Source organism: Astatotilapia calliptera, chromosome 17 (genome assembly GCF_900246225.1).
Source record: "Astatotilapia calliptera chromosome 17, fAstCal1.2, whole genome shotgun sequence".
Classification (NCBI taxonomy): domain Eukaryota; kingdom Metazoa; phylum Chordata; class Actinopteri; order Cichliformes; family Cichlidae; genus Astatotilapia; species Astatotilapia calliptera.
This window is the reverse complement of record NC_039318.1, coordinates 20,072,225-20,092,508: the sequence shown is the minus strand read 5'-3', so window position 1 is coordinate 20,092,508 and position 20,284 is coordinate 20,072,225. Positions and strand designations below refer to the sequence as shown.

Sequence of the window (20,284 nt, the reverse complement as noted above, 5' to 3'; positions counted from 1 at the left end):
CATATTATCTAACAATGTCCAGAAACATGTCAGACTTTTATGAATCAGTATGAAGTATGTTAAATATCGCTGAAGAAATGTTGCTTTTACTCAAAATCCTCAGTTCTCTTGTGGTTGGACTGTATGTACGCGTTCCCGTCCTGAGTGACACCTCTGCTACCAAGCACGGCGCTATCAGTTGGACCAGCCCACCATGCTCGGTTTGTAAATTAGCCTTTTTAATTTAGTCCAGCAGGCTGCATAATAAGGCTGCCTCATTAAGAGTGAAGAGACCATGGAGAGCGGAGATGATGGAGGTGTGTGCGCGCGTGTGTGTGTGCGTGTGTGTGTGTGTGGCAGAATGAGGCACAATCGGAGCTAAATCAGTGTCATTGTCACTTTTGGGGATGGGAGGAGTTTAATAGAGTCTGTTATCACGCTGGCCACAAACACTTGTCGTCTCACGTCACCTGGTGTAAATTTGTGGTTATTAAATATGACTTTTGTCTTTGTGGAATGTGCAGAAGTGACTGATTTTGTTTCCAAATGACACATCTGCTCAGGCCTGACTGCTGCTGCTGATTGCAGAAGGATGGAGCCTATTTTTTATGTTGGGTGGCTGCATAACTCGGTTTTTTTCCCCAGGTCTCTCATAAGTTTTCTTCACTCACCACATTTCAGTTTTGTTCAAGAAAAATCTGTGTGACCCTCAAGCTTCACTAATAATTTTGGGTGTTAGCCAAGAACAAGATTGTGGGCGAGGGGGTCGGATTTGGAAGGGACTTGGAGCTGGATTGGTCTCGAGAAGAGCCAGCTGAGGTGTTTTGGGCATGTCCCATTGGGAGGATGCTGCAGGGAACACTGGGGAGAGGGTGGATGGATGGATAATTGGCGTTAAAGTCCTTCCCTGGTTTGATATTTATGAAATCAGTGCCCAACAATCCAATCAGCCAAATGCTAATAAAATGTCTTAAAATGTATTTATTTTTCCCGTAAATATATAGGTTTATATGACAGAAAAAATCTCAATATTTCCTTTTTTTTTTAATTTAACAGTTGTGTTCTCTGGAGCATGAATTTTATTCAAACAGTTTGAGAAAGTAAGTCAAGTTCTCACAAGGAGATATAAATGAGACGGCGAAGGTGTCTCAGAACAGGCAGGCAGCTGAACGGTCAGAGGTGAAATTACGAACCTGATTTAATTTCACCCTGAAACTGACACAGAAATGATGATGATGTAGAGTTTGCGACTCTGTGGATACTCACAGAGCGAGGGGGGAGAACGACACACAGAGATCTTCTGATTCCCCTGAGGCGCTCCTCAATGTTTGACTTATCTATTTCAAGGGTGAGTTTCTGTTTGTGCTGAGGGAGCGGTGCAAAAACTGGGTGGGAGCAGAGGGAGGAGACGATTTTTGAAATATTTCACCTCGACATCTGGATGTCAGGCCGACCTGTTAACCACTCACAGCCTTCTCAGGGCTTCGCAAAGCATTTGGCAACCTCCAACAGGCTTTAGCACCAGAGACGTAAGAGAGAGGGGCATGACAATAGAGATCTATAATAGAGTTCTGTTACAATCAGAAGCTTAGTCAGTAAACGTAGACTGTTGTACTGACAAACAGCAGCGGTACATGTACTGTAATTTGCATACAGGCAGCAGAAGTGTAAGCTGACGGTGAAATGGTTCTTATTTTGCAGCAGAAAAATGCTTTATTCATAACTCTCTCTCTCTCTCTCTCTCTCTCTCTCTCTCTCTATCTATATATATATATATATATATATATATATATATATATACACACACACACATTAGGGGTGCAATAATACTCGTATCGATATTGAACCGTTGGATACAGTGCTTTCGGTTCGGTACGCATATGTATCGAACAATATAAAAATTTTTTTATTTATTTTATCAACTTTTCTTCTGACGATGCTGTCTGTGTTGAGCGCTCAGTGGATCTGCGTTCGACTACTCCGCCTAGGCTGCACTGTCGAGTGCAGATCCACTGAGCGCAGCACAAGTTAGCAAGACAGAAGCTAAGCTTGTTGCAACATGGCAACTGCCTCAACTACCCGAAATTGAACCTCTCTCACCCTCATTCAGATCTGGCGTTTGGAACTATCTTGGTTTTCATGTGACGTATGACCCTGATGGTAAGCGCGTCATAGACAAAAGTAAAACAGTATGTCGGATGTGCCACGCAATGCTCAATTGGTGGGAACTAGTGCATTAGCGCAGTTAGCTTGTTAATGTGTTGGCGCCGTCCGGAGATTTGGCGTTAACGTTTTAACGAGATTAACGCTGACAGCACTAGTGGGAACACAACAAATATGACTGCACATTTACGCCGACATCATCCTAGTGCAAAGACAAAAACAACAAGCACGCATGGTACAAACTTTACCCGAGTCATTTAGACAGCCGTTAGCACATGATTCTCCTTATGGGGACCTGATATGTTTAATATGCTGCTGAGAATATAGCCCAGAAGAAGCGGATAGTATAGCTTTTATTTTGGAAAGAGCCATTTCTCTGTAATAAACTCTCTTTTCCAAAGATGAGTGATTCCTTGATCAGATAGATTTCTATATATTTTTTTATTCTTTTGTTGTTTCAGCAACATTAAATTTAAAAACTACACCTTTGAGTTAAAATATATATTTATAAATTTAATAAATGACAAATTAAAAAGGCATGAACATTTTTTTGTATCGAAAAAATACCGAACCGTGAATTTTGTATCGTTGCACCCCTTATATATATATATATATATATATATATATATATATATATATATATATATATATATATATGTATATATGTATATGTATATATATATATATATATATATATATATATATATGTATATATATATATATATATATATATATATATATATATATATATATTGCATTTTATTGAAAATATTTTATAGAGCCAAAAGGTCAATTTGGTTTTATTTTTTTTATTTTTTATTTATTTATTTTTTGCCTGTCCCGTTTGGCTCTTTTGCCATCAGAATTGTTGTCTAAAGGCAAAGAAAGATGCCCAATGGATTTACTTTACCAAATTGACCATCCCAGCCTTGCTGTAATGGTCTATTTGATTCACCTTTTATTGTTTATTTTATTTTCACTTACTGAATACAGGACAGACTTGACTGGGGGAAAGAAAGAGGGAAAGAGAAACAGCTGAGAAGAGGGACGGGGGAGAAGGGCAAAAGACAAAAACCAACAGAATGAGCAGGGAAAAAAATTAAAAAAAAATGCATATATCAATCACCTGGATCACCTGCTGAGAAAGAAAAAAGAAAACAAGCAGAAGAGAACAAGAGTAATAGAATAAACAGCATCACAATGATATATGGGAATATGACAGTAAATACTAAATATTAAACATTATTGTGCAGCACATAAGATCAACAGAACACAGTGTGCTTTGAGGTAGGAGCCAAAAAGGGTGTAGTTTGTGGGTGTGATCACCCATGTGTACACCTGTGAGCATGGACGCGTTTGTTTTTTGTTTTTTAAAAGGTTCCTTCATGTAATAATCTGCTAGAGGGTGTGGGGGGGCCACAGCCCCGTCCTCCAGGGCATGAAGCAGGTATGGAGGAGATCAAAACTCCAGACATCCAGAGGCCCCCAGAACACAAGAGACCAAGGAAGACCAACAGAGGGGCAGCTGCGCCACTGTCCCAGAAAGAGCTGAGGAGAGTCCCAGATGAGGGCTCACTCAGCAGCCGCGGAGCAGAAGCCAGGGGGAGTTGCAGTGAAGCGCCCATGAGCTCTGCCGGCAGCCAGCCGTGCCTGAGTGACCGAGCCCCAGGCCGAGAGGCCGGGGGCACCCCACCTCCGAAGTGGCCCGAGCGAGCCCCAGGCTCCAGGCCCCGATAAGCGGCCGCCAAGGAGTGAGCCGGTGTGTACCTGGACGCCCATCCCCGGACACAAAGAACCACCAACGCACCGACACCTGAGGGAGTCCGCCACTGGCAGGGGAAGTGGTGGTAGGGGGAGATAGGCCTCCAAACCTTGGAGGGCCTGAGATGTCCCCAGAGAGGTGGCGCCTGACACCCAACCTGACATATAGACACAGAAATACAGGCACACACATATACAAACATCCATTCCCACCCTCATGCTCTCATATGCACTTACTCCACACTCAACCAACGTGGAGACAGACATAAAGAGACGCTGTACACACGATCACACTCCCCAAGCGTACTCTAGGTCAATTTGGTTAAAATAATAAACCAACTTTTCTGATTCCTGTTTTCCTGTCGTTTGAGCAGCTGACAGCTCAAAAAATTGTTTTGCATACTCCCGTTCTGAAATAAGTTTTGGCCTCTAGCTTTTTAGCAACAAACATATTTAACATGTAGACTCAATAAAATGAAGTTGGAAGCAAACATAATGTTTATTACTTTTTTTGTCTTTCACATTGCTGGGCGCTTGCTTGCTGAACAGCACAGAGGCACAGAAAGAGCTCTACTACACTCAGCTCTTCAAAAGAAAATCACTTTAGGCTGAAATGTCTGACAAAAGTCAGGTGTTTAAGTTTGTATCGTAGATATTTCCCATAAAAGCACTCCTTTCTTGTTGGACTCTAGTAGAGAAGCTTTGCATGATTCAAAGTCCAAAATAATCCTTGTTTATCTTATGCTGGAGATTCTTTTCCTCAGCTCAGCCATTGTCCAAAGCAAGCTGTTTTAGCTCCTCCTCCTTTAATCCTTCTTGGTTTATTGGTCTTAACATTTTGATCAGTGACAGGTGAAGTGACTATCACTGAGTACCCCCTTCATCGAGGCACCTGTTAGTGGGTGGGATATATTTGTAAGGAACTAAACTTAGTCCTCAAAGTTGATGTTAGAAGCAGGTTTCCCACCATGTGGATGTTACTTTGACACATACCACCAACCTGAGCACTTTTGCAGAGCATTTACACCGTTTCATGGACCGGTACTCCCTGATGGCTGTGGCCTCTTTCAGCAGGAATGGTTTTGACTTTGCCTCCAGACTGCCCAGTTCTCAATCCAGTCGAGCATCTGTGGGATGTGCTGTCAGATTCCACGCCACACCTTCAGGGGTCTTTGGAGAGTCCATGCCTCGATGGGTTAATATTAGGTCATGGTCATAATGTTATCCCTGATCGGTGTGCATGATTCAGATTTTGTGATAAAATTGAGTAAAAGCCAGATCAGAACTAGAATGTATGTAGTGAAATCAGAAAAAAACGTTGGTCCTTCATACATACATGAAGTTGAAGCAAACTTGGAAGAAAGTTTTCTCAGCATCAGTGGGGACTAGCGTACTGTTTAGTATTTATGGTCGTAGTTCTCCTGGATTTGAGGTCATTGCTAAGATTTGCTAAGCTGAGATGAATGATGTATTTGGCTGAGCCAATCCTTTATCTCACTGTGAATGTAAAACAGCTTTAACAGTTTCAAAGAGATGGTTCGGAAGAAGGAAGCTTGTGTGCAGATCAACAAAGGCCGCTTCATCCCGCCTCAAATCAACAAAATATCCAACATTTCGGACATTTGTACCTTTATTTTCTGACCTTTTTGTGCTTCCATCACTCATTTTTCTCACACATTGTCTCTCTGATATTCTCTTTATAACACTTCCTCACACACTCTGCCTCTGGGTTTCCTATTTCACTGACGGTTGAGTGGTTTTTAGGACGCCTCGAGTCAGATGGTGACGCAGGTGGACGTCTGGCTGTTCATTTCACACCTGTTAATCGCTGGTCACACACAAACACACACTCACACCGACGCACTTTCTCAAGGGCGCCAGAGTCGAAGCCCCCACATGTAATCTAGCAGCCAATCAAAACACTATCCTCTCCCCCTGAAGAACGTGGGTGGCATGTAATTTGGAGCTCCATCAGAAGCCAGTGTTCAGTTTATTTCACTGAACAGCAGGCATCAGTCAAACAAATTAGGATACCAGTTACTTTGCAGATTAACTGCTTTATTGTTTTTTCTATAAAGAATCACAAAATCCTCAGAAACGGGGCATCCTCAGAAGGTCAAAGGTCATCTTTATTTTTGATGGCCAATTTAGAAATTCACCAATCTGAATTTTTCCCCCTTTCTCTCTTCTTTGTTCCAGGGAAAAGACGCCCCCGTGGACCCCTGGGAGGACAGTAACTTCCGTCTGTACAAAGTTGTCGACCGCTTTGGCTTCGTCCAGTAAGCTCTTGCACACATACAGCCTATAATCAGGCCTAATAACTACATTAGTAAACTTCAAAGCCCAGTCTACCACGCTGAAGGGAGAAAGAAAGCGAGCAGCAGCTGTCCAGACGGGTGTTGCTGAGAGATGAGTGTGTCTGTGGCTTGAGCCGGGCTGGTCAGAGGCTGTGAGGCTCTTAAACACCACTGTGCTAGAGTGTTTTATATATAGGCTGGCACATGCAGGCAGGAAACAGCTTGGTTGGCCACAATCACAGAGCATCAGTGTGAGGATAGAGTGGTACGATCCAACGAGAGATAGGAGGAGGAGGGTGCTGGGGTTATACGATTGGTTAAAACCGGGACAGGAGTATGCTAAGGTCAAGGTCACTGACTGGGCAGGAGAAAACGAAAATGAAGTGTTTTGAATTGGGCAGACAGTTGGCGCTGGAGAAAACAGCGTGACCTCTGAGTAGTTTTAAGGTTATAGAATCTGTGTGGGCAGAACCACCAGAACAAGACTAGATCTCCCAAGGCTCTTTTTCCAAAAGTTGGGTTACTTCAGTAAAGTATAAATGCTGGTGTCATGTTCAGAGTCAATCTGAAGCACGAACTGTATGTGTAGATGTTATGTAGTCATGGTTTAATAAAAAATAAGCCAACTATCGCATTAAAGCAGGAAGCAAACAGCAGACTGTTTAAGTCTGTGATTTGTCAGCATATAATAATGGTTTGGATTGATATAGCGCTTTTCAAGGCACCCAAAGCACTTTACAATGCCACTATTCATTCACTCTCGCATTCACACACTGGTGGAGGCAAGCTACGGTTGTAGCCACAGCTGCCCTGGGGCAGACTGACAGAAGCGAGGCTGCCATATCGCGCCATCGGCCCCTCTGGCCAACACCAGTAGGCAAGTAGGGTAAAGTGTCTTGCCCAAGGACACAACGACCAGGACAGAGAGCCCGGGGATCGAACCGGCGACCTTCCGGTTACAGATACGCTTCCCAACCCCCTGAGCCACGGTCGCCCCATATCCATATATATATCCATACCTTGGCCTGTCAGACTTCTCATCTCACCTCATCGTTTGCTCTGTTCATAACTACTATGAACCGTGTCATGATGAAATGTTACTATGGGCTGTAATGAACTGTTTACACAACCTATGGGTCGTGATTTAGTGGACTGCCTTTCCTATAAACAATACAGCAAATGTGGTGGATTTTTTTTAAATGATTTCAAAGGTCAGATAATATTTGATGAAAGAACCAAAATAGTTGGCGACTGGTCCAGACAGCAAGGAAATTGCATCTGGTAAACTAGCTAGAGAAGCATAGCATTAGGTTTAATCTTATGTAGCTTGTCTTTAACAGTGCTAGCTGTAACATTTTCAGCCACTAACTGTTCTGCATTGGTTAGATCTCTAAAAGACGTGGTTAGAATGGAAGCCACCATACAGGGCTATTAGTCTGTACATGTAGAAATGATAAATAGTTGTCCTGGTTAATACTGGGTTAATGCTGGTTTAAAAGTAAAGGTTTTAGTAGATATTGGTTCATGCATTTTTTTCCTTCCCACTGTCGCCAACTGCACGCTCATAGGGGATTGTGTGATTGTTGGGGATTTTTCTGTATTATTGTCGGGTCATTACCTTACAATGTAAACCAAATTGAGGCAACGATGGGCGAGGTGTCATCCTTTCCTCACAAAGTAAAGCAGATATACGGCTGAACTGGAAGCTCCTGCATAATTCGAAACCAGACTCTGAGCAGAAGTGACCAAGGGGTCGAGGCATGGTAAGAGTGGTTTCAACTTGAGCTGAAACCAGATTATTCTCCAGTGACTAACTTCTGATAAACAGACACAAGATTAAGGAATGTCCAATCTGTTATTTCCTGTTTGTGTGACCACTGACATATGTGATGTTCCCTCCTACTGATAACAGTCAGGGAGTGAGATGAACTCTTTAAAAGAAAGTATTTTCTGGAAGGAAAATATATCAACTATGATTCATAACTAAAAACTTGGAGGTTAAGAGGCTTAAGATCTCATTCCTCCAGCTGTTTTCCTTACTAATTTCTTCTGCTTTCCTCTCCTTTCTTTAGTGAGACTGAACTTCCATCCTACGACTCGGTGGAGGAAAAGGTGAGAGGTGTTGCTTCTCGTTGTTTTTAAACAAATCCATCTGTGCAGCTTTGGGGCATTTTTATAATAAAAAAAGAGCTATTTCTCAGCTACGCAAATCAGAAAATTACATTTCATGTTCCTGCTTTCACTTCCCCTGCATTAAAACCCTGAGAATATAATAAGATAGACCGGTTTGGTTTGAGATTGAAGCACGGGACACAGGAAACCCTTTGTTGTAGTTCTTGCTTAGTGTTGCGTGACTGGCCCAGAGGTTAAAAAAAAAAAGAAAGATCTGGGTCGATCCTAATAAAAATGGGAAACCTACACATGGGTTAGTAAGGTGCCGGGCCACCTTGGCAATGATCTCAAAGTCTGTTGAATTCGATCTGACGGATGAACATTATTCTCCCAAAAGATATTCCCTCAGTTGGTGTTGGGTGTAGAGAAAGCTGCTTGATCAACCAGAATCTCCCAGTTGGTGTTCATCTGGTTGACATGGGTCCCTGGGCCTTGTTTCACACCCCTGCTCAGAGATTACAAACAGTGTTGTGTAATTCATGAAATGCTACCTGCAGATACCCAAGAGACAAGAGTCCCAGATTAGCGCAGTGACTCGACGTATTATTTGTATCTTAGTGCAGATGAGCAGTTACCTGTTGGTTCAAAGATGTTTGGATGTGACCCCGGCAGACGGCCGGGCCTTCCTCTCCCGGTTAACAAGTGAGGCAGAATGCAAGCTGCATGGTTCATGCATTCATCTGCTGCGTCAGAGCGAACTGCTGTAAAAGCGCTTGAGCAGAACGATGCGTAAATGCGTTCTGCACAGGCGTGTGGACGCAAGCCTGCAAGACCTACAGCTGCCCGTCAGCATCATTCATTTAACCAGAGTTAACCATTTAACCATAGTTTCAAATCCCAAGATCGTGATCAGTGGTTTCATACAGCTCCTAAACACACATTGTTTGTATTGCCATTAGACTAGACTCAATTTTTCTGCCTTTTAGATATTAGATTTTTTCCTAACATTTAAATGAGGAGTAAATTAATTTCCAGGAATATGCCGAATTTAGAAACGTACAGTCTGCGTTAGGAGGGAAATTTGGAGGGAACTTTTTGGTTTGACTGCCAGTAGACTCTGGTTTACATCCCACTGGAGAAGATTTGGTTTGGCATGAAGTACAACAAAATGACGAGTTTGGAGAGATAAAAACTGTGTTGGTAATGCCATTGGGCACCTTTTCTTCTAACAATGCCAGCAGCTTTGGTAGAACTTTATTAATTAAAAACCTGGAAATGTTAATAGGCTGAGATGAGAGGATCCATGGCAAGAAAAAATCAGAGCCCCTCACTACAGGGGCCACATGCTCAGCTTTTTACTTTAGCATGTCACCTGTCTGCAGGTTCAAGGGGAAGGAAACTCCATCCATAATTTTACCAACAATTAAAACAAAGCCAGCTTCCAAACAGATTCCTCAGTCTCTGAAAAATTCCCACTCAGCACACCACTAAACCAGAGCAATAATCTTCATCCTTCGTCCTCAGTGTTGTTCAAGAAAACAAAGGAGTGTACCAGCCTTGGGTTTTTTATTCTTTAAAATCAGTTCCTCTGCTCACACCAGACGCAGTTAACATGTAGTCCCTGTCAGCTGTTTCAGTATATCGTATATACTGTATATTTGTTCCTTTAGTGTTTGCCTAAAAATAGAAACTCTTTCTAGTCACGTCCAACACCTCAGAGTATCCTCATGTTCTTTGTTACATAAGGATACTCTGAGGTGTTGGACGTACAGTCAAATAGAACGCAGTTTTCTATGCAACTACAGGGAAAAATGTAGTTTTTAATTTCAAAATGCCATACTGAAGAAAAACAAATTTATCAAAATGAAATGAATAAAACACTTAAACAAGTGACTTATTTGGTATAGTAAAAGCCCAATTTCTAATCCCAAAGCTGTGAGAACAAAACTTACTGAAATTCTGATTTTAAATGATAAATATGCTTTGTTTTGATGTAAAAACTGGTTCTTTCACGAATGCTTGTGTTCATGAAATGTGCAAAAGTCGAACAAGACAAACCAGCATCTGCAGAAGGCTTTAATTAAAGCATCTGAACAGCTCCAAACGCCTTTGAACATACAAAATAATGACCTGCATGTTGTTCTCTTCTCACTGTGGTTCCCAGTGGACCCGAGTGCAGCTGCAGGGGAAACTTATTAATGTTTTCATTCTTGTTTCTGCAGCAAAAACACACGGAGGTGGAGAGGACCACCAAATGGCTGAAGATGCTGAAGAACTGGGATAAATACAAGAACAGTGAGAAGGTGATTCTCCTTTTGACAGCACTGATTTCATTATGAGCAGGAGCGTGTGGCACCCTGCTGTCCACAGCTGTCCTGAACACAGATGCAAAGACCATAAATTGGCCTTAATTGATGCAGTTCTAGCCTGACACGTGTAGAACATGAGCACAATGTGGCTTCTGAGATTGTTACTTTGCTATTAATAGCTGCTTTAATAGTAGTGCGTGTCCGCGGGGGCCATCGATTCGCCAGCCGCTAGACGGTGTCGCAAGAGATGATTGGCAGGCACTCGCCCTCTGCTACAGCTACACAAACACTGAGCTGCAGTCGATGGGCTGAAGGCTTCTATTGAAGCATCTGAGGCTGGATTTAAAACCTGCAAAGTTAAATCAGTCATACGTGACATGATCAAAAAGTTCTGGCATTTAAAAAAATATGAATGAGTAAATAAATAAAATGAAATCCTGATTTAAATTGTCTGTTGGTTAAACTCATCTTCTTCTGCACATCAAAACTAGGGACGCGTACGGCTCGTCTAGTAGACGATCAGTCATCACTATTGTTCGTCTGACCATTTTACATTTTAATGGATCCCCAAATGTTCTTGAGAAGAATAAAACACTTAATGTGAGGGACTGCACAGTTAAGCAGCATTTAAACAGGGCGGGAGTATGTAATAGGGTCTGTTTGTTTGTCTGTCTGTTTGTTGGCAGTCTAGTCAGTTTTCAAGATATCTTGTTCAAATTTGTGTCATGGTAGCAAGAACAGCTCAGGCTGATTTAATTATGGTGAAAATCGGGTCGACATCAAGTTCAAAGTCAGAGCAGACGTGGAAAAACTAGAAATCTCAAGTTTTTACAGCCTGTAGAAGCCAGAGTTTTCAGCCAGATCTGCTCCAATGATATGATTAAAGATTGTAAAATACAGCATTTTAGTATGTAATTCTTCAAGGTCATAGGTCAAAGGTCAGATAATCACCATGTTGTTATAAATGCAGGCTGATTTCACCGTATTGTTAATAAAGCCCTTTGGGGCGAGTTGTGCTCTTATTCGCTAGTTCAGACGGCTTCCAGTGCAGCTGTTTTTAGACCCTTCCAAAGACGTCTCCTTCTAAACTCTTACTTTGCGATTTCGTCTTCGACTTGTCCAAAGGGCAAGCATCAGCTTTGGTTTCAAACTGACCTGAACTTCATTGTTGGCTGTGACCGAGTAGTTTCAGGGGTTTACAGTTGAAGAGTCCAAACTTCTCTGAGTAGATGAGGAGCATTCACAGGTTTGTGCACTGGGAATTTGTCTTTGTGTTGCACTACAGACGTCTGAAGCCAAGGAGAGTGGCTGCGTCCATGTGTTAGACTGTTTAGGGTCTGGACTTTCCCAGAAAGATCTTGAGCCCCGTTCTGATAAAAGTCAGGTTTGTTCTTTTAATATTTCTAAGAGAACTTTTTGGCCAACATATGGTGAGAGGAATTCAGTAAAACCTCCTTCTGAAAATCTGCGTTCTTTTTAGATAATTTATGGTCGGTGTAAAAGGTTTTTGTGAGTTTTCTGATCAGAATGAAAAAATTGCTTTATTTAACATAAACATTCACCATTGTAACTGTATATTTGTAGAAAATAAAAGTAAACATACTATGTCCTCTTTAATACAGCAAGGTCCAGAGTTTTCCACATTAGAAACCAACAGGCTGCTTTACTGCACTCGGTCATTTCATCTTTAAATATAAAAACAGTCTTCTGTGCAGCTTCAAAATGACCACGAATGATAAAGTAACACACATCAAATCCACCCTTAAATATCTGAGCCACATTCCAGCATTTATCTTCCCGAGCTAATGTAAGTCCACTTCTGCCCTCTGCTGCAGTCCGGCTGATACAGAGGAGCTGAATGTCTCTGGAGGACAGCTGGAGGGGGGCAGGTATCAGCTATGGCTGTCTTCATTGGTGCCTTCTAAGGTCCAGGTTGTTTTGTGGTGTTCCCCGCAGTGCTTCATTTGTATGCATGAATTCAGCAGGGATTACTGAGGTGTGTTGGTCCTTTGAAATGCACTCACTGCTGGCACTAAGAGCGCTCTTAGGCTCCTTTTTTTTACTCTCCTTCTGCTTCTTTTTTGGTTTTGCCTCCCTTTTATTTCAAAGCCATTTTCAAGTCAAGTTACAGCCAAGGACGCAGAGAGAACATTTAGCTCGATCCATCACATCACTCAACATCGCCTCCTCCGCTTCCCTCTTCCACCCTTTCTTTCTTCATCTCAGCTTCAGGGATATTTCTTTTACTTTGTCAGTCAGCAGCGTGCCGTCAGCTCGGCGAGGAAACGGGTCACGCTCAATATACCTCTTATTTTATTTCCATACTTGCCAACTGCTGTGAGAACATTTAGCCCGCAGTTTGAAAGTATGAGAGCAGATGTAAGACAGTCATAAGCTCCCCTTGAGCCACCCCCACCAGCCACACAAGACCAATCCTCCTTACGGTTATCGTGTTTAGCATTATAGTAATTATACCGCAGCAAATGTTCTGAAATCTTGGCTTCTAAGACTATAGCTGTGCCCCAGTCCAGTACTTCACAGTAACTGCTTGGTCACCACAGGAAGTGGTGTTCTTCAGAAAAGCTGTGGTGGAAGTGGAATCTTGAGGATGTTTGTGGTTGTGTTTGGGAATATGATGAGGAATTGTAAAACAGCTAATATGATGGCTTCGTTCGGCAGCTGGGAGACTTTATTAATATCCAACAGCAGTCACTCAGGTGTGGGTCCACACAAAGAGGCTCCATCAAGGAGCCGGTGTTAAATGTGAAGCCAATTACTGTAATTCCCGGACTACAGAGCGCACCTGATTAAAAGCCGCATGCTCTAATTTTAGAAAGAAAATCAATTTTGTACTTTGTACAAAATCCGCCGCACCGGATTTTAAGCCGTATGCGTTTCACTCATAATATGAGATATTTACACAGAAATACTACACGTGAGGATTTTTAACATTTAATTTAATCTGTAAGGTAACATAAACAAGGTAACATAAACGATATGGTAACATACAAAAATACATACTGCAAATGCTTTTTTTCCTGGAACAGCGCCTGTAACACGGCTACCTTTAAGTATACGTACGTATCAGTAACACACATACGTTGCTTGTGGTTTTTTACGGAACAGTGCACAAACAACATTACAGCGTCTCTTAACAGCCGGTAAAAATATATACCGTATATATACTACATAACAATTTTATTGGTCTACTGTTACCAGGCAAAATGTTTTTGGCTGCATGAAAAAAAATATGCATTAGCATTAGCCGCACATCAGTATAAGCCGCAGTGTTCACAGTGTGGGGAAAAAGTAGCAGCTTATGACCCGAAAACTCAGGAAGGCAAACAGCCTCTGAGGTGGATCCATGCTAATTAAATTTGGTATATTTCAAACTGCCAACAGGATTTTTAGGTATAAAATTTCTTTGCACACACTGGTGCTGGCAGGCCCATTTTGATTGCACTTTAAAATAATAATAATAATGGATACTTTATTGATCCCCGTGGGGAAATTACTTGTTTTTCTCTGCATTTGACCCATTCACTCAGAGAAGCAGTGGGCAGCCACTAAGCAGGCACCCGTGGAGCAGTGTGTAGGGACGGCACCTTGCTCAGGGGTACCTTAGGGTAGCCGTTGAGTGGATTCGAACCCCCGACCTTCTGATCACGGGGCGACCACTCTACCTACTGAACTATCCCTTCCCTTAAAATGGAGCCCGCCTCATATTACAACTTTTAAAGCAGTATTAAAAGTTAAAATGTTTGGCAAATGTGTTGTAAAAATCATTCTCAGTTTCCATCATTGCCAACAAGTCTTGAAAAGCTCACTGCTGTCCAGGCTGCTGTAGTGCAGTACATAGCACAAGCAATGCATTCTCACACACATACTTTAACTCGGTTAGAGTTACAGTATGCCTCTTCACAACATTTACCCTGTACATTTTGAAGTTACTCTTGAGTGCACTTAAAAGTGTTCTTTTGTGTGCTGAGACCATATAGTTATCATTTTCCTACCGCTCATCTTGACTTGGATTGTGGAGGCAGCCCAGACTTCCTTCACGTCAGCCACCTCTTGCTCATCTGGGATGGCAAGAAGTTTTTCCCAAACAGGCGAGAGATAATCTTTTCAGCGAGTCCTGACTCTGCCCCAGGCCTCCTCCTGGTATGACATGCCCGAAATGCCTCTCCAACGAAATGCCGCGTCCAGGAGGCATCCTGTTCAGATGCCTGAGCCACCTAAACTGAATCCTTTTAATGTGGAGGGGAAGCAGCTCTACTCCAAGTCCCTCATGAATAACCGAGCTGCTCACCCTCTAGCTAAGGAAGAGCCCAACCATTCCTTCAATCTCAGTCTTTCAGTCACTACTCAGAGCTCGGGACCACAGGTGCGGGTGCAAACGTAGCCTGACCAGTAAATCGACAGCTTTACTGTTATGCTCAGCTCTCCACCACAACAGATCCCACACCATCCCAATCCAACTGCTGATCTCATACAAACTCTGTCACTCTGTGACGAGACCTGTTTTACTGTTATCATAACCAGCTGGGTTAAGGCGTCCGTGTCAAACGACACATTTTTAACAACTTGGAGAAGAAACGCCAGTTTTTGATACAGGCCGTCACTGCTGCAGGCTGTACTCTGCAGAAATGACCTCTTTAGCTTCAGAGGGAAAAACACTGCCAGCACAGATCCATAAATTGAAGCCACAATAATGTGCAGCTCATTATTTGTAGTTGTAGCAAAAAGAAAAATAGAATTTTGTTCTTAATTTATCTCAACTTCAGCATGTTTTTAACTCTGCTGGAAGAACTTGTTTAGTGTAAGGAGGCTCAAGTCCAGCTTTAAATTAACCAAAACTAAATAAGTCATAACTAAATGTAATGCAGGTAAAAGTGTGCAGATTCAGAGTCTGGTTACAATGTGAGAGATTTGTCATTTTTAAGACTTTAAAGGGAGGATTTTAAGACATTTTAATACCAATTAAGGTCTTATTTTTAAGCACCCCCAATGTTTTCCTTCCATATTTTAAATCCATGCACACAGCGAGTTCTGTCTGTGCAGAAGATGAGCGCAAACCAAAGCGTGAACAGCACACTTTCAATGTAAATGTTGACACACATGTAGGCACACAGACACACTCGTGCTCGGAGGATGATTAGTGTAACAGATGCGCTCATTGACTCGCTCATCAGAACCTAATTACAAGGCTGTTGCACTAGAAACAAGCGAGTCCCAAGTGTGGTGGGTAGGAGGCTGATGGAGTGGAGGCTTTGGACACTTCACACACACCCAACTAAATGTCATTAATTCTCAGATCTTACACACACACACCACTCAGACCTTTAAATGTGAAAACACACCAGCTGCACACACACAGACACACACACATCAGTGCATCACACTCATGTGACGCGAGGTTACAGATGGGGTCTGATTTATGGCTCCTGATTTACTCTCAGCTCGTACATGTAAATCTGGCCCGACTCCCTCTGCGTCTGTGTTTCTTGTAAAGCAACAAAAACAGGTTCAGATTCAGAAATAAAATGTAAATAAACACTTTTGCTGCAATATTTTGTACTCTGCAGAATGCTTTGCTTTAATTATTTGAGATCTGTGTAGACTAAAACAAGTTAAATGTTTTAGCCCTCACTAGAAGTTTAACTATTGATGTTTTTGTTCCAATCAGCTTCCAGCACAGCTTTTATTTTCGGAAGAGCCGCCCTCAGAAGAGGGACGGGGTCCAGGGTTCCTTCCCTCAGCATCAACATCTAAGTCAGCATCTGACCAATCACAAATATGGATTTGTCACATTAAGATAAAACTACAATATTAGAAAAATATGAAGAGGTTAAACACACAACCTCACTGCAACATGGCGGATAGACACAAGTCATCAGTGTGGGCGTGCGAGAGGAAACACGCTTCAAAGTTGCGTCTCTGGGGATTGGCTCGTTTTGGGAAGCACCGAACACTGAGGTGCTGCGATTAGTCTTCGGATGTTTTTAGTGCTGCCTCCTAACACTCTACCATCCTTTCCGTTTGCCTCCGCTGTCAGTCACCTGTGCACACGCACACGGCTGGCTGGGTTTTAATAGGTGGAGACGGAGAATTCACTGCTGCGATTAGCTTTGCTGTTCCAGCAGTTTGCCTTTTAAGACTTAATCTCCCTCAGCCGGAGTCTGACTGATTTCCCATCTCTTTGTCGACACTGGATTACTCTGGACTGTTCTGCATGCATAGCAGTCTATTCTATCTAGACTTCTCACTGCCCGCAGTCTCCGTGTGCATCCAGCCAGATGGTCGTGGTTCACCTTCCAAAGCCCTTTGCTTTCTCTCAGGGAGGGTGCAGCGTACATTCAGGCACGCACTGTTTGTGTTTGTCTGACAGCTTTGACAAGATGAGGGAAGGTTTCTGTATTCTGTGTAATTTTTGGCAGCTGCCAGATGCCCCAGTTACATGTCAGTGGACTGCAGCTACGGCCATGCAACTTGGTGTTTCCTGTCCGTGTGTTTGTTTAAATCACTAGTTTATGCAGTGCAACTTCCTGTTTAAGTTATAATGCGGAACATATCCTTGTTTGGTGTATTTGGATTATTAAAAATGTTCCCAATGACATTCAAAGTCAGAGAAATGTGGAATTTTACTCAGTTTGGTCGTGTATTTCATTTGGTGGAGTGTCAGTGGTTTAATGACCTCTTTTACTCATCCCAGCCACAGGCTAGCACATGTACCGGGTCCAGGCGTCTCCCGTTTTGAACGAGGCTCTCGTCTTTTTAATAGCGCCCAAAAAGAGTTTAGCCCTCATCTTCTTCCTCTGAAGCTTTTAATTAAGCAGACTTTTAAAACTTAATCCAGTCACACACAGCAAAGTATTAATTGTGGATGGATCATTTCAGACGTTCTTCTTGGCTGACGTTTTGTGTGTGTGTGTGTTTACAGTCCAGCTATTCGTCTGTAGCCAGCTGTGAGATAGAGGACAATTAAAAATGAGCCAGCTTAGCTAAGAGCACGGACGTTAAAAGGCTTTTTTTACTAAAGCTAAAAACAAGAAATACATCAATAAAAACAAACTAGGTATTAAACAAACTAGACCTTTAAAAATGAGGATTAAAACAACATTGTCAACATAAAAGTACAAAGAAAATGTGTTGCCATAGTTACATTTTTGCAGTATAGTTGAATAAACTAAAAATAACTTAAGATGAAAGTAAAGAAAAAAGCTAATTAGATCCTTCAAATCACCATAATTTAATGGAAGTGAATTTCCTCTGTATGTACTCTGTTGATGTTTTAGAAAATGCTGATATGAACTAACATTGAAACCAGCTACAGGCTGAGTCAGGACCATAAAAAGATTTTAACTGGATAAAAAAAAAAACACAACACAAAAAGTCAAAAATACAAACGTTACATTATTAGTTTTAACAGTGAAGAAACTACTCGTCCCATGATGCATTGCAAAGACTTTGCACAATCATTGAGCTGAATCCTTTTTGCTGTCAGTGTTGGATAATAGTTTATTTGACAGGTTTTTGTGGGGTGTGTGTCAGTATGCTACAGCACTTTGTTCCTGGCTGTGATTGTCACTCTCAATGTTTCTAAAGCTTTGTGCTTAAAGGTTTCCATGGTAACCACAATCTCCACCAATCAGGGGCGCTGTTTCAGTTTTAGGATTGTGGGTAGAGCAGTTCTTGTAATTGTTTTTTGTTGTTGTTATAACAAGTTTGACATCAAACTGATTTGTGGTTCATACCAGTTACATATAATCGAGCTCACAGTAAGTCTGCTGTGGATTTTACAGTATTATGCCTCCTAATCAGAACATGAGTGCTGTCATTATAGCCTGAACCTCACTGCTGAGATCTATGAGAGTGACTTCTGGACTAAGTGAAGGCAGAGGAGATGAAAACTGAGTTTCAATAATCCAGAAATTAGAGTGAATGTGAAAGGCTCCCAGAACAAGACTTCACACTTTATTAGACTAATATTTTTAACCAGAGATCTGCAGCTGAAGTGCTTCACAAAAGATTGAGGCCATGATCCTAAGAGCACGGTGACACCTGTTAAAGTCACAGATGAGGCTTTGTGAGCTTATCGCCTTATGCTGAATATGCAGAGGAAAAGAAAGAACCACCACATTCATCCTGTCTTCACATTTAATGTTTTGTTGGACTAAACCTTGCACGGCCCTTCTGATGGCCTAAATGTGGAGTGATTGTCTGAGGTTAAAGTTCCTTTTTGAAGGTTGCTAACGATGACCTCCTGCTATTTGTTTCCTTCCAGCTGCTCAGGAGGATCTACAAGGGAATCCCCCTGCAGCTCCGAGGGGAGGTGTGGTGTCTGCTGCTCGATATACCCAAAATAAAGGAGGAGAAGAAGGACTTCTATGAGGTATCACTCTAGGAACTCTCAGCTAAACACTGTCTCTCAGGCTCAAGTTTATAAAATGTCTGCAGCGTTCATCAAAACGTGAGCCTCATAAAGATTCATAAGCGAGCTGACGAACACCTCGGCTTTATTTGATTTCACTGAGCTTCAGAGTTATTGTGGCCAAGCAGCAGCTTTGGAAGTTTAATCGTGTTTGTGCAAAGCTGCACGACCTGCTCCGGCACACGGTAAAGATCTTTTTGGGGGTTTTTCACCACTGCTGCATAAAGTTTGGATCGCATTAGAAAGTTTAGCTAGCAAGATCAATATATCACTGCCTTCATTGGCTGGGAAGTGGTCTAATTATGAGTTAGGCCACATGCACTAAATGATGTGGAAAATATAAAGTGAAAAAGAGAAGATTTCTCCCCTGTGAGCAGGGCAGCTCTGTCCACAATAATCCATCAGATTTCAGGAGGTGTAATTTAGTCGTGTTTGGTTTGTTTTTTTTAAACATTTATTACCCAAACTTTGTTGTCTGTAGTTAGCATTACATACTGTCAGTAAGAAAAAATGATATCAAGGAAAGTTGCAACAATCTATGCAAAAAAATCAACAGAATAAATATTTAAGATTAAGTTTAGAGGTTTTATTCATTTTACCAATTTAGATCATTTCATTCAAGATCGTGAAGGTAAAACATGCTTTAGAACAGGACAGGTCACCAATCTGTAGCAGGTCAAACGCACAGAGACCATTCACACCTACACCAATTAACCAAACTCCACTAAAGCCTGGGGTTGCATAACATCTAAATCAGGTAATTATTCTAGAAGAAGAGCATTATTGAAAATAAGGCTACGTCCACACGTACACGGGTTGTTTTTTTTGAAAACGGAGATTTTTCGTTTTGTTTTTAAAAAAAAAAAAAAAAAAATCCTGTCCACACGTAAAAGCCAAAAACGAAGGAAAACGCTGCTAGGAACATGCCAAAGCAGCAGGTGGCGCTATATTCCTATCAGTGTAGAAATGTTGGCCAATCAGAAGTCAGCCTGGGTGGGAAAGAGTAAAAAAAGATGGCGCATAGAAGCAGAACTGAGTCCTATGTGTGGAGGGACAGTAACTGTATGTATATATATGTATGTATATATTTAAACACTGCAGAGAGTAAAATTAACAGTAATGGTATTTTGTCTAAGTCCGCCATTGTAGAAATTAATATTCCCCGAAACAATAACCTGACGCACAGTGTGACGTCAAAAAATGGGCACACCTTTGACGCTGCGTCCACACAT

At 41.9% G+C, this 20,284-nt stretch overlaps 1 protein-coding gene across 6 annotated transcripts in view; it reads left to right on the top strand.

Moving 5' to 3' along the window:
- usp6nl (USP6 N-terminal like) overlaps positions 1-20,284 on the top strand; it is a 101,820-nt gene that overhangs the window by 68,196 nt on the left and 13,340 nt on the right. For 5 of the 6 annotated variants that reach the window (XM_026148326.1, XM_026148325.1, XM_026148321.1 and 2 more), the window contains 4 exons: positions 6,103-6,182; positions 8,273-8,312; positions 10,535-10,615; positions 18,906-19,013. In XM_026148326.1, coding sequence (XP_026004111.1) covers positions 6,103-6,182; positions 8,273-8,312; positions 10,535-10,615; positions 18,906-19,013 — 309 coding nt within the window. Of the gene's footprint in view, positions 1-6,102; positions 6,183-8,272; positions 8,313-10,534; positions 10,616-18,905; positions 19,014-20,090; positions 20,115-20,284 lie in introns of those variants that run through there. The other variant, XM_026148327.1, reaches the window with a different exon arrangement.